The sequence below is a fragment of the Lepidothrix coronata genome, unplaced genomic scaffold (genome assembly GCF_001604755.1).
Source record: "Lepidothrix coronata isolate B3197 unplaced genomic scaffold, Lepidothrix_coronata-1.0 Scaffold364, whole genome shotgun sequence".
Taxonomy (NCBI): Eukaryota; Metazoa; Chordata; class Aves; order Passeriformes; family Pipridae; genus Lepidothrix; species Lepidothrix coronata.
This window is the reverse complement of record NW_016690544.1, coordinates 35,459-49,260: the sequence shown is the minus strand read 5'-3', so window position 1 is coordinate 49,260 and position 13,802 is coordinate 35,459. Positions and strand designations below refer to the sequence as shown.

Below are 13,802 nucleotides of genomic sequence, written 5' to 3'. Positions count from 1 at the left end.
GCTGGAAGGGGTTGGAAGATCCTGATGCAAGATGTCAGAAATTATTTCTGTGTTTCCTTATTTTGCTGTGCAAAATGTGCCTTGGGGGTTGTTAGAGCAGCACCAACGTGTCCCGGGGTCCCCCTGGTCCCTCTCCTGCCTCCCCCAGGAATGTTGTTCACTGATAAAATGACCTGAAATCTAAGATTTAATCCCCCTCTTTCTGCTCTGCACACAGTCCCTTTTTGTTTCCATTTGTGCAGGGAGCAGAGGGCACTTTTATGACTAAATCCTGCCCAGAGGGGTTGTGGATTCCCCATCCCTGGAAGTGTCCAAGGCCAGGTTGGACGGGCCTTGGAGCAACCTGGGCTGGTGGAAGGTGTCCCTGCCCATGGCAGGGGTGGCACTGGATGGGCTTTAAAATCCTTCCCAACCCAAACCAGTCTGTGTTTCTACAATTTCCCCTGATGTTTAGAGGAGAAAATAGTGAGAAAATCGTCTTTAAATCATTCATTTTCACATATAGGGCACGAGATACTTCCTGCAGACACTCCCAGTTCTGCTCATTTTTCTCACCACTTTCCCCTCATTTTGCAAGTGTTTAAAAATAAGGGGGCTTGATTTTTTTTTTTTTCCTTGTGTGTTTTTTTTTCCTTTGCTCAGAAAAAGCTCCTCTGACCATTTCTGCTCAGGAGGATGTAAAAATAGTGTATTATAGAGCTCTGTATCCTTTTGAGTCCAGAAGCCACGACGAGATCACCATCCAGCCGGGAGACATCGTCATGGTAAGGAGGGATTGGGATGTTCCTGCAGCAAACCAGTTTTGCCCATGTGTGACTTAAGTTGTGTAAAGGAAGGAAACTTCAAACCTAAAAATTTGGTGGCAGGGATGTTGATATAGAACAACCTCCAATTTTTTTCCCAGTCTGTTGTGTCGAAGTCTAAAGCAATATTTGCTTTTGTCTCTCTAAAATTAGAGATTTACAGGGAAAATGTCACTTTTCCCAGGAATATGTGATTTTAAGGAGAGAGATTTGCAGGGAAGTAACATTTTTCCCAGAACTGTGAGAATCTAAGGAGCACTGCACACATTTTTAAATAGAGATTTGCCAGGAAAATAATATTTTTACCAAAAATATGTGATTTGAAGGAGCACTTCACACATTTTAAAGAGAGACTTTGAGGTCATGCAGGTCTTTTTATATGTTCCTTTTGGACTTGATTTTAGTTTACTCTCCCACAGTGGGGTAACTACTCTCTGTTCTCTTTATTTAACTTATTTTTGACAATAGTTAAACCTGGTTCTTGGGGGATTTCTCTCCTGCTCTGCAGTAATTGCTTAACTGGGCTACTCTTTTAGGCAAACTGATCTAAGTCAAATTGTGAACTGTGTTATAATTGTGCCTTGCTTTGAATCTTTGCTTCCCTCTGGAGGTTAAAAGGGAATGGGTAAGTGCTGCCTGACTCCAGGAAGGCTCTGGAATTGCTCCATTTCCATGGACACACAGTTTGTCCCCGTGTAGTTCTTGAATTCCCCAAGGGTCCAATTAACGAACTCCTTCACTTTATCAAAAGTAATTAAACTGCACCAACCCAGAGCTTACTTTTGATGCTGCATTTGTGCTCCTTGACCCTCAGTCCTTCCGTGTTTGTCTGTCCTGTGGTTCTCCCAGGCCCAGGGGGTGACTTTCCTGGGAAAACAACCATGTACAAGCTCACATGTTAAAGTGGCTCTGCCTGGTGGCATCAGTGCATCTCTGGAGTTCAGCAGCTCTCCAGCCTGGAGTGCCCTGGGTGCCACAAAATCACCATTCCTTGGAATAACCAAGGACTGGCACGGGCAAATGGAGCACTTTGCCACTGGAACCTGAGTTTGGACCCATTTGAAACCCAAATTTTGACCCATCTTAAACAAATTCCGTGTCCTGATTTCCATCTGGACAGGAGGTACCACCCAGGCTGGGACTGAGCAAAGAGCTGGACCCAGATCCTTGGGCTGGGACCAGGCTGGGCTGCAGAATTCCTTGTGGCAGGAGGACTTTAATGGATGTAGAGCTTGTAAATCACCTTGACAACAGTGTAAAGCACTTTTACACTGGGCATGAACCCTGAGACCTGTCTGGGTGGAAATGAGGGAGAAGGACGAGGGTTTGTTGGGAAGGAGGAGAGTTTGCCAGGCTGAGGAGGGCTCTGCTCCCCCAGCTCCTGGGATGTGTCAGTGACCTGGATCTGGCCTCATGGACTGGAGAGTCAGTGGCTTGTGGACTCTGTTTTTTAATCCTCCCACTTTGTAGTTACAGGATTTTGTATTTTTCTTGGATTTTGGCTTTCCCTGCTTCTTATCTTTCAATGTACTTTAAATGTCTTTCACTGTGAGCTTAGACTGATTTTAATCCTGTCTGTGACTCAGCCAAGCTTCTGTGTGGGGACAGATATTATTTAAAACAAATTCCTAATGACAGTTTCTCCTCAGTTTTGTTGCTTATTGATTGTTGGAGTTAGAATGAGTCTTCTCTGAGACACACAAAGAGTTCTCAGCTGTGACTAAAGTACAGTTGAATAAATAAAAACTAACCCCCCCACTATAATTCACTGTTCAGGTGTACATTTAATCTCTAGTTGTATTTTGGAAATAAATATCCTGGGATTGTTTGTCATAGGGACTTGGGGATGGTGGGTGTAAAAATATAAGGAAATTGGAAGAAATTAATTTTAAAAAGGTTCAGAGGAATTTGTTCCACATTCCAGTCCTGTGCTGCAAAACCAGATGTGACTGGTATCTTATATGAATGAGTAAGAAACCAGTTTTGTTATGAATGATGAAGTTTAAATTACCCTTCAAAGTGCCTTTTCCTGAGTGTTCCTGGAGAACTGAGTGGGGTTGGATGAGCAGGAACCTGACTGTCCTCACAGGCTGCTTTGGGAGTTCCTGTAGCTTCAAACCCCCTCAGAAGAGACATTCAATTAGCTGGGTTTAAAACCTTTTGGTTGGGTTTTTTCTCCTTATTTCTGAAAATTCCCAGTGGTTTCTGTCTGACTGTGATTTGTGTCAAAGATGCTCTTTTTGGAGCATCCCCACACCAGGAATGTGGCTTTTTGGTGCTGTTCCTTCTGTGTGTCGGTGGTTGTGGTTCCTCCCTGTCCCCCTGAGGGAGTCCCACCTGGGTGACTGTTCTTACTGTGCAGATGGTTCAGCCTGGCCTGGGGTGCTGACAGTCCCTTTCTCCCAGGATGTGACCTTCCCTCCCCCTCCTGCTGCTCCATCAATCCCGGGTGCTGCTGCAGTGGAAATTTTGCTCTGCACTGCAGTGAGAGCACATGGAGCTGGTCAAGCACAAAGTGCCTTTATTTCTGGTTTGCTTTGAGCTGGCAGGGACTGAGCCAGAAGGAGGGCCCAAAATAAGGAGAAATAATGGGTGGGTTTGCACCAAAAGAAGGGGGTGGGATGTTACAGGGGGAGGGAAAAAGTCAACAACCAGCCCCAGGCAAAGGAATCTGTCAGGAGCTCAGTGGGGTATTCCAGGGACAGAAATCCATCCATGGCCTGGGCTGATCCCCCAGCGTGGGCAGCGGGGCAGGGGGGGATTGTGCCCCTCTGCCCCCTCAGGTGAGACCCCCCTGCAGAGCTGCTCCAGCCCTGGGGAACAGCCCAGCAAGGACATGGAGCTGCTGGAGAGAGTCCAGAGCAGGTACCAAGAGGATCCCAGGGCTGGAGCAGCTCTGCTGGGAGGAAAGGCTGGGAGAGCTGGGATTGTTTAGCCTGGAGAAGAAAAGGCTCCAGGGAGACCTGAGAGCCCCTTCCAGGGCCTAAAGGGGCTTCAAGAGAGCTGGGGAGGGACTGGGGACAAGGGATGGAGGGACAGGACAAGGGGGAATGGCTTCCCAGTGCCAGAGGACAGGGATGGATGGTATATTGGGAAGGAATTGCTGGCTGGGAGGGTGGGGAAGCCCTGGCCCAGGTTGCCCGGAGAAGCTGTGGCTGCCCCTGGATCCCTGGGAGTGTCCAAGGCCAGGTTGGACAGGGCTTGGAGCAACCTGGGCTGGTGGAAGGTGTCCCTGCCCATGGCAGGGGTGGCACTGGATGGGCTTTAAGGGCCTTTCCAACCCAAATAGTTCCATGATTCCACAGTGATACTGTGACTGGGCTGTTACTGCCACAGCCAACTCTGGAGTTACACTGGGGTTTGCAGCTGTTACCTATTTTGATACTCTGGTTGCTCCTGACCTGAACAGAGGAGAGAAACTCTGGTCAAAAACCAGCCACTGTGGGGGGTTGGTCCCCCACAGGGTGGTGGGCACTGACCAGGCTCCCCAGGGCAGTGGGCACGGCCCCAGGGCTGCCAGAGCTCCAGGAGGGTTTGGACAATGCTCTGAGGGACAGGGGGGAGTGTTGGGGTGTCCTGGGCAGGGCCAGGGCTTGGACTGGGTGATCCTTGGGGGTCCCTCCCAGCTCAGGGTATTCCAGGATTTTATGGTCATATTTGTTGCATCCAGGCCTTGATGACCCAGCAAAAGGATCAGAGTGAGGGGCCTGAAAATTTCCACAGGAAACCTTCCTGTGGAATTGTTCTATATAAATACATTCCCACATTTGTGGGTTTGTTTGGAACTGTTCAGTGGGTGTTGGTTGCAATATGCTGTGGGGGTTTTTTTGTTCTATTTTCTGCAAGGGAATCGAGGAGAACTTGTAGAAAACTGCATTTTGTGTTAGTTAGGTCAGAAATAGCAATACTTCAGGGATTTCCCTGGAACTCACTGCTCCCAAGTCTGCTCTGCTGTGACAGACCTTGAGCAACTGTTCAAAACCCATCCTTGGTTTACGCATTAGAACTGAAACAAATTTTTTTTACCTCATCACCAAGAAACCCTTTTGAACACCTGAAAGTGCCCAAGGCCAGGTTGGAGCAACCTGGGATAGTGGAAGGTGCCCCTGCCCGTGGCAGGGGGTGGCACTGAATGAGCTTTAAGGTCCCTTCCCCTCCAAAGCATTCTGGGATTCTGCGCTTTTGGCTTGGGAGGAAAAGAAAATAGAAGGGAAAAAGCCTCGTAAAGCTGTATTGCACTGCAGGAAGTGAGTCCCTGGGGAGGAGACGGGTTGTTTGAAGCAAAAATTGCGTTTGCAGGGGATGTTTCTCAACTCTCTCTCTGCCTTGGTGTGTCTGCAGGTGGACGAGAGCCAGACTGGAGAGCCGGGGTGGCTCGGGGGAGAACTGAAGGGCAAGACCGGCTGGTTCCCTGCAAACTACGCCGAGAGAATCCCCGACAGCGAAGTGCCCGCCTCAGCCAGGCCGGCGGGGGAGGCCCCCAAGGTGTCCCTGCCCGAGAGCAGCACCCCCCTGGCAGCTCCTGCCCCCCCCGAGGCTCCTGCCACCGCCAACAACTGGGCAGACTTCAGCTCCACGTAGGTTTGGGGGGTGAGGAGCATCCCAGACCCGCCAGAGGCCTTTGGGGTGGGTTTGGCTGCGTTGGCACTGAGCAGGGGAGCAATGGCTGCAGGGGAAAAATACCCTCTGGGAAGGGACTTTTCCGTAGTAAATTGTTATAGTCGCGGCCTTGTGGGATTCCAGGCTGCTCCCACCAGAGCTGCTGAGCAGTGCCCAGGGCACAGCACACACAGGAGACAGTGCCAAGGGAGGGTGTGGCACGGTGGGAACGCTGAGGTGTTCACTTCCCTCAGCATCCTGGAATCACACACTGGGTTGGGTTGGAAGGGGCTGTAAAGCCCATCCAGTGCCACCCCCTGCCATGGGCAGGGACACCTTCCACCAGCCCAGGTTGCTCCAACCTGTCCTTGGGCACTTCCAGGGATCCAGGGGCAGCCACAACTTCTCTGGGCAACCTGTGCCAGGGCCTCCCCACCCTCACAGGGAACAATTTCTTCCCTATGTCCAACCTAAATTTCTCTTCTTTCGGCTTGAGCCCATTAATCCTTGTCTGTCCCTGCAGTTCCTGGTGAACAGTCCCTCCCTGACTTCCTTGTAGGCCCCTTCAGGCACTGGAAGGAACCTCCCAAATCTCCTTCTCCTAAATTAGTTGCCACCAAACCTTTTTGAAGGTTCCCAACTTGGATTATGCAAAATATGCTAATGACATTGATAACATGAAAGGATGATTTATTAATTCCTGCTTACAGCATTAACAAGACTGGTGGAAGTAGAACATGTGCCCTTCCCTACATGTCTTAACTCAATGCTCTGGGCAGTATCACCAACTGCCATTGTCTTCCCTTTTGACCTTGTATCCATATTTATAAATTAAAATATAAATATGAGGCATTGGCCCAGGTTGCCCAGAGAAGCTGTGGCTGCCCCTGGATCCCTGGAAGTGTCCAAGGCCAGCTTGGAGCAACCTGGTCTACTGGGAGGTGTCCCTACCTGTGGCAGGGGGTGGGATGGGATGACTTTTAAGATCCTTTCCAACCCAAACCATTCTGGGATTCTGTGTCTAAGTGAAAGGGGTGTAAGAGGTCGGTGCCAGGCTAATGGGAAAGTTTGGGAAAGAATGAAGAATAATTTTAATTATTTAAATATTTTAGTTTCTCTTCCCACTGTGTGTAACACAGCCTGCACTGCCCAAACTCCTGGTGTGTTGGGAACTGCTAAAAAATGAAAGGGAAAACCTGCCCTTAAGTAGCAAGGACAAGCAAGTGACTTTGGAGTTGCCTTTGAAGATAAATTCCTGGTTAGCCCAGGTTTGATGGCAGGGTTGCCCTGCAGTCCTGGTGCTCAGGGATTAATCAGTTAAAAGAAATCAACAGAGAACATAGAAACTTTTGTTCCCCAGGAGTGTTTTTCTCCAGCTGAAAACAGCAGGAGTTACATCATTCTTTTTTTTTTCCAGGTGGCCAACCAACCCCAGTGAGAAGGCAGAGAGTGATAACTGGGATGCCTGGGCAGCCCAGCCCTCCCTGACCGTGCCCAGCGCGGGGCAGCTCCGGCAGCGCTCGGCCTTCACCCCCGCCACCGTCACCGGCTCCTCTCCCTCCCCTGTGCTGGGCCAGGTGAGCTCCTGAGGCACTGCAACTGTTGGCAAAGGTTTGGGAAGCAAATGGGAACCTTGGCCGTGTGTTGAACCTGGCACCTGAGGTGGGGGAGCTCTTCCAGCCTGGAGGGAGAACAGGGAGTGTCCCCCCCCTGCAGAGCTGCTCCAACCCTGGGGAACAGCCCAGCAAGGACATGGAGCTGCTGGAGAGAGTCCAGAGCAGGCCCCAAGAGGATCCCAGGGCTGGAGCAGCTCTGCTGGGAGGAAAGGCTGGGAGAGCTGGGATTGTTCAGCCTGGAGAGGAGAAGGCTCCAGGGAGACCTGAGAGCCCCTTCCAGGGCCTAAAGGGGCTTCAAGAGAGCTGGAGAGGGACTGGGGGCAAGGGATGGAGGGACAGGACAAGAGGAATGGCTTCCCAGTGCCAGAGGGCAGGGTTAGATGGGAGATTGGGAAGGAATTCCTGGCTGGGAGGGTGGGGAGGCCCTGGCCCAGGTTGCCCAGAGAAGCTGTGGCTGCCCCTGGATCCCTGGAAGTGTCCAAGGCCAGGTTGGAGGGGGCTTGGAGCAACCTGGGCTGGTGGAAGGTGTGCCCATGGCAGGGGGTGGGATAAGATGATCCTTAAGGTCCCTCCCAACCCAAACCCTTCCATGGTTCTGTGATCCATTGGCAGCATCTGGGGCAGGTTTAACACAGAGCAGTTGCTGTTCTGCTGTTCTGGGCTGGCTGGTTTGGATTTTGGTGGCCCAGGGTTGGGTCACTTCCCTGGGACTTTCTTGACCACCTTCACTCCCAGGTGGATTGTGTGGTTAAGTGGAATAGCTGTGGCAAAGCTTCAGAGCAGCTGAACTCTGTCCATCTGTTCAGGCATTTCCTTTTCCTCAATGGAACAACAAACAGAACTGTCTTCTGGAAAGTGCTGAATATCTCACTGTCTGAGAGCAAAAAAACCCTGGATTGTACAGTGAATAATATCAGCAAAGCATCATTTTCCATATTTACTTATTTACTTATGTTCTGCCAAATCAGCTGCCTGAAGGTTTATTACATGTATTTTTTAATTGTAAAACTATTTAACTTAATACTGATTATGTGTCAACAGCCAGAAATGTAGGAGGGCTGTAAACATTTCTGGAATGACTCAGGAAGTTTAACTGGTGTTGCTTTAGCTGAGGGAGGGGCTGTATGTTGTTGCTCCATAAGTAGCCTGAGAATATAATTCCTTCAGCATCTTTCCTGGTGAAAGGGGGGGACATGACTGACTTCTGTCTCTTTTCTTTAAGGGTGAAAAAGTGGAGGGGCTTCAAGCACAGGCTTTGTATCCTTGGAGGGCGAAAAAGGACAACCACCTGAATTTCAACAAGAACGATGTCATCACAGTCCTGGAGCAGCAAGACATGTGGTGGTTTGGAGAGGTCCAGGGACAAAAGGGGTGGTTCCCCAAATCCTACGTGAAGCTCATTTCAGGCCCCATTAGGAAGTCAACGAGGTATTTTGTTTGCTTTTCCTGTAGTGGAATAGATAAATAACCAGGAGGAGTTGCACAGTCGGATTTTAAAGCTGAGAATCTACTCTGTGAAAGTGCCTTTTCTTGTCTGACTCTTCTGGAGAGTTTGGACTTCCAGCCTTGGAAATCCGTGTGGGCAATAAAACTGACCCCAGTTCTCCCTGGGTCTTGCCTCACCAACAAAGCAGTAATGGACCTTCTTAATTTTAGGTGACTTACACCAAAAAAATGAGTCTGTTGGATTTTATGAATTACACCAGTGTAAGTCACAGCTTATCTTTCCCCAAAATTAAAAGGGATTCCTCAAATCTAAATCACTTCTCATTATTCTCAGAGGAATTTAAATTCTGTGTAGTGTGAAGGTGACATGGACATCAGCAATACAAATGAGAAGGATCTTAGATCATTTTTTTTGCTGAGGAAGAAGAGGAGATGCAGAAAATTCTCTGTTAAGGCATCTGCCTCAGTGAAACCACAACTGGAATTCAGAGCTTTATATGGCACATTTATGGCTCTTTTAAAACACAGGGAATTGCTTGGGGGTGCATGTGCATTTTTGAGTTTGAAATATAACACTGATTTTTCTGAAGAGATTGAATTCCTTATATAACCGTTATTTTCTCCCAAAGCATGGATTCTGGATCCTCAGAAAGCCCTGCTAGTCTGAAAAGAGTAGCATCCCCAGCAGCCAAGGCAACGATGTCAGGGGAAGGTAAGGACTCCAAACCATGGCACTGAGAGGATCTTCCTCTGCCATTAACCACAACAACTCTGCTTGTTACCAAAATCAACCTCGGGGGCAGGCTGGGGGCTTCCAGTTGAGGTGCAAATCCATTTGCCTCTAGAATGATTTAAAGTTATTATGGCAAGAATTTATATGTGTTGTGTATGTGGAAGAAATAATTTAACACATCACAAGATATTTTCTGTATTTTGTAACTTTTCCCAATGTTTTTATTTTTTTGCCAGCATTTTGGTGACAATCTCTGGTCTGGGAGGGGGTTATGCCAAATAAACACATCTGTCCATGTTGTCAGGAACACATGTCCATGATGTCAGGAATTGGGAATAAATGTCTCAACTTCCCCCAAAGCTCATTTCCAATGTTTCATTGAACCCTTAATTAAAGCAGTGACTGTGAGTTATAGAATGTTGGGATCCTTCTGGTCAGGGATGGAGCCTGGGGCACAGACAGAGAATTATCAGAGCATTTCCAGGCCTCTGGAGGGTTTTAAATGGGGAATTCCTGACTGGAGGAAACAGCAAAGGTCCACCTATGAGGAAGGGGAGATAATCAGTTATTTCAAAATACAGCTGGTCTGGCTCACTCTGTATTTCCTGGAATCATAGAATGGTTTGGGTTGGAAAGGACCTTAAAGATCATCTCCTTCTGGTTTTCCTCATATTTGAGCAAAAGCAATGGCAGACACGCTAAGTCTTGTTATATATCTATATATATTTGTAGATATATGTCAGGTTATATGTTTGTATTAAAAAGGAACTCAACTTTTGGGAAAACATTTCCAAGGAGCTGTATTTTTAAGAGATAATAAAGCTTTTTAAGTAATGAGCTTTTTAACTAATAGAGCTTTTTTGAAGACATAGAAAAGATGGATGTAGCATCTTCTGTTCCCTTGGGAGGATTTAGGAAAGGCTCCTGTGTGGATGGTGATGTTTGGGGGGTGTGGGTGCAAACAGAAGTGGGAGTTCTTCAGCTGCAGGCTTTCCTTGGGAACAGGAATTTGGTTGGAATTCTTGCTGAACTACCCCCAGAGAAGGTTTTTTTGGTCAGATTTAGCGTTCAAGCACAAAGAACATTTTCCAGCTGCACTGGAACACGTGAACATTTCTGTGCCATGGGCAGGGAAGTCTTTCAGGAATCTTGGGGGCTGCTCTTGGGCCCAGAACAGGGGAAAATCAGCCTGAGGAGCCTGCTTTGTGCCCAGAAAAGTGTGGGAATGCTCAGGTCAGTAGGAGACAGCGAGTTCTGTAGATAATGGTGCTGAATTGTCTGAAATTGGGCTTTCTAATAATTTTTTGCCTGTAGTTCTGGTTGAATTATCTCAACACCAGCCCAGTTTGGTGGGTTTGCACTGGACCACTGAGGAGTTGGGTGTGTTTACCCAGAGCAGGTTCAGACCCATCTATGGGTAAGAGGGGCTGAAAGAATTCCCTGTGCCCTTGGGCCAACAGCAGCTGGATCCAAAATTCCGGATGCTGAGACTTCCCATCCCAAACACTGAGAGTTCCAGGCACCAGCACAAACCAGAAACCACTGGGAGACGTGTTTGCAGAGGGATATAAATGATGGTCTATGCATATTTTAATTATACAAGCCAATCATATCAAATCCCCCCCAGGCAGCCTTTTGATCCCTTCTATTTAGTTGTGCTAGGTACCATTTTTTGCATGGGATATTGAGGTCTCTGTGAGAAGTAAATAATAAATTGGTCTTCCATCGAACCTGTGAATAAACCACTTGTATGACTTGGGTTTTGCACGTGGTAATGCAGCAGTTTCTGAAGTGTTTTCTCCCTGTTTTCTGCCCGTGTCCCTCTCCCAGAGTACGTTGCCATGTACACCTACGAGAGCTCGGAGCAAGGAGACCTCACTTTCCAACAAGGTGACATGATTCTGGTGACAAAGAAAGATGGTGACTGGTGGACGGGCACGCTGGGTGATAAATCAGGAGTTTTCCCATCTAATTATGTGAGACTCAAAGATTCTGAGGTAGAGAAACGTTGAAATGTTCTCAACTGGAGCTGAGGGTGTTTCGTTTGGGGTTCTCGTAGCTGGAGGTGGGTCAGAAGGGAAAGGAAAATGTGGTGGAGTTTTACTGAGTGTGAGCTTGGAAAGGAGGAACAGCAGTAACAACAGTAACAGCTGTGTTTTACAACACAACATCCCAAATAATTTATGGGTGGTGTGTTAAAATAAACCCTGCCTGTGTTAATGGTTCACGTGGCACTTGGGTAGAGCCAAAGCAGAACAGCCACGATTTCTTTATTCCTCAGGTAAGTTTTTAATGGCTGAGCTGGATCTTCCTGACATTATTGAAAAAAAAAAGTAATTTAGAGAGCAATATTTCAAGCTGTTGTATTTTTTCCCTATTGACATTTTCTTGCAATCAAGAGTAACAAATTTTGCAACAAAACTTAACCAAAGCTACTGTATTTATTTGAAAGGTTTTGACTGAATAATAGAGGTTCTGTTCCACCTATTTTTGTCCTGAAATAATGCCATAAAACATGTCCACGTGGTTTTTTTTCTTTCTTTTTAGGCATTCTGAAGAAAGGTGTTTTCTCATTTATATTGTTTGAGGGGATAATTTATTTAGTAGTAGGAATTAGCTTAGTGTCAGAGTTGAATGCACTTGATGAGAAGGAGCTCTGGTTTATACTTCTGGAATAATGGGGGGTTAAAAGGTAAATAAGTAAAAACCAGTGGATTTTGTGGATTTGGATGGAAAGGCTTTTTCACAAGTGTGTTTTCTGGAATTGTGTGTGTGTGTGACACAACTCAGTGAAAGACTCTGCACCTCTGAGCCTGAGCAAAGTCGCTCCTTAAAACCATTCTGCTGGTGGAAAAGCCAAGGAATAAAATCCTGCAGTGGAATGTGCAGCTGTAGGAAGCCTTTGTAGGGGAAATTTAGAGGCAGTCCAGAAATCCCAGCAACATCCTCTAGGACAGGATTGGGAAAAAACCTTGAGAGTTAATGATGCTCAGCATTGCAGTCCTTGGGAGAGAGGATGTTGGGGTGTTGTTGGCAGCTCTTGGCAGAGAACTCAGGTGTTTAGAGCTGGGAACTGGTTTTTATTGCAGTCCTTGGGAGAGAGGATTTTGGGGTGTTGTTGGCAGATCTTGGCAGAGAACTCAGATGTTTAGAGCTGGGAACTGGTTTTCTCAGAGGGGTCAGTGGGATGTTTCTCTGCCCTGGGCTTTCCTGGGGCTGAGCCAGCTCAGTGCCCCTCATCCCAAAGTGCCCCAACTGCCCTTTTGGCTGCTGAAAATCCCACCTGCAGCTCAAATCTTGATGAGAGAGGGAGGAAGAAGCTCAGAGCTCGTGGAGACCTTGGTGTCCATATTCCCTACAGGGGTTCCTGTGCCTGCAGGATACAGTTCTGTGTCCAGGGGGGTAATTTTGATTACATGGCAGAGTTTTGCTCTTCAGCTTGTTCACAGAGCCAGCTTTTACAGAGGCTTTCACAGTCCTGGCTGGGTGTTAACTCTGATCTCTGCTGTGCTTGGACAGCTGCCTGCTGGGGGAAAATGGTCCTAAAAGAGTGAATTAATTTAATGTGTCCTGCACTGTTGACTCAGACCCAAAGACAAACAGTGGTGATCTTTCAGCAGCAAGTGCAGAGTTTATAGAAATGCCTGTAAACCTCAAAATCTCAGTGGTTTCTACACCAGAAGAATTTTTTAATTTGTTCTTCTGCCCAGGCTGCCCATTCACCCCCAGGTGATAAATTAAACTATTCCCTGCTCCTCCAAGTTCCAACTTATTAACAGGGTGGGAAAGTCTTTGTTCTCCAGAGGAACAATGACACCAGTTCGTGGTCCCTGCCCAAGTTTTCATTAGGCTGAGGTGGATGGAAGCAGATCTGAACCAGGGTTTTATCCTTGGGTGGTAATTCCTGTGAGGGGATGGAGCTCCCAGGGGAGCTTGGAAACCAGCAACTGGGATGGCTCTGCTTACAAAACTGCCTAAAGGTTCAGGAGATAATCCCAGTGGGAATGTGCAGGGTCCTGCTGGACCACCCAGTTTAATAAGACTGCTGGGTCTCACTGAACTGACAGAGCAAGTTCTGCTCTTCTGGTTCAAGGGACTTTATCACTTCTCTCAAAATACACTCAGATGCTCAGTGAGGGTCTCAGCTGTGCAGAAAGGAAGAACAGGGTCTGTCCTCTCCCTGTGTTTCCTCTCAACAGAGGGAATTGAAACTATTTCTCCATCTCCTGAACGGACCAGGAATTGGGTCCATCTCAAATGTACTGTTGGTTAATTTATTTACTGAAGTGCTTTAGGACTTCTCTGTGTGTTTATTCTGCTTTTTCACCAAGGATTCAGAGAGCCCTCAAACACAATTCACACTCAGTCTGGCCCAAGTGATTTTGGTGTTTCTGCCATCCAACAACCCCTCTCTGTGTCCCAGTTGCTGCAGGACAGTGTCCCATCCCACCCAATAACCCCCCTGTGTCCCAGCTGCTGCAGGACAGTGTCCCATCCCATCCAATAACCCCTCTGTGTCCCAGTTGCTGCAGGACAGTGTCCCATCCCACCCAATAACCTCTCTCTGTGTCCCAGTTGCTGCAGGACAGTGTCCCATCCCACCCA

The 13,802-nt window shown here is 47.7% G+C and overlaps 1 protein-coding gene across 1 annotated transcript in view; it reads left to right on the top strand.

The window, feature by feature from the left end:
• ITSN1 (intersectin 1) overlaps positions 1-13,802 on the top strand; it is a 77,515-nt gene that overhangs the window by 35,355 nt on the left and 28,358 nt on the right. Inside the window, exons 16-21 of the mRNA XM_017838844.1 lie at positions 639-764; positions 5,145-5,380; positions 6,820-6,979; positions 8,241-8,446; positions 9,094-9,176; positions 11,028-11,194. Coding sequence (XP_017694333.1) covers positions 639-764; positions 5,145-5,380; positions 6,820-6,979; positions 8,241-8,446; positions 9,094-9,176; positions 11,028-11,194 — 978 coding nt within the window. The remainder of the gene's footprint in view (positions 1-638; positions 765-5,144; positions 5,381-6,819; positions 6,980-8,240; positions 8,447-9,093; positions 9,177-11,027; positions 11,195-13,802) is intronic.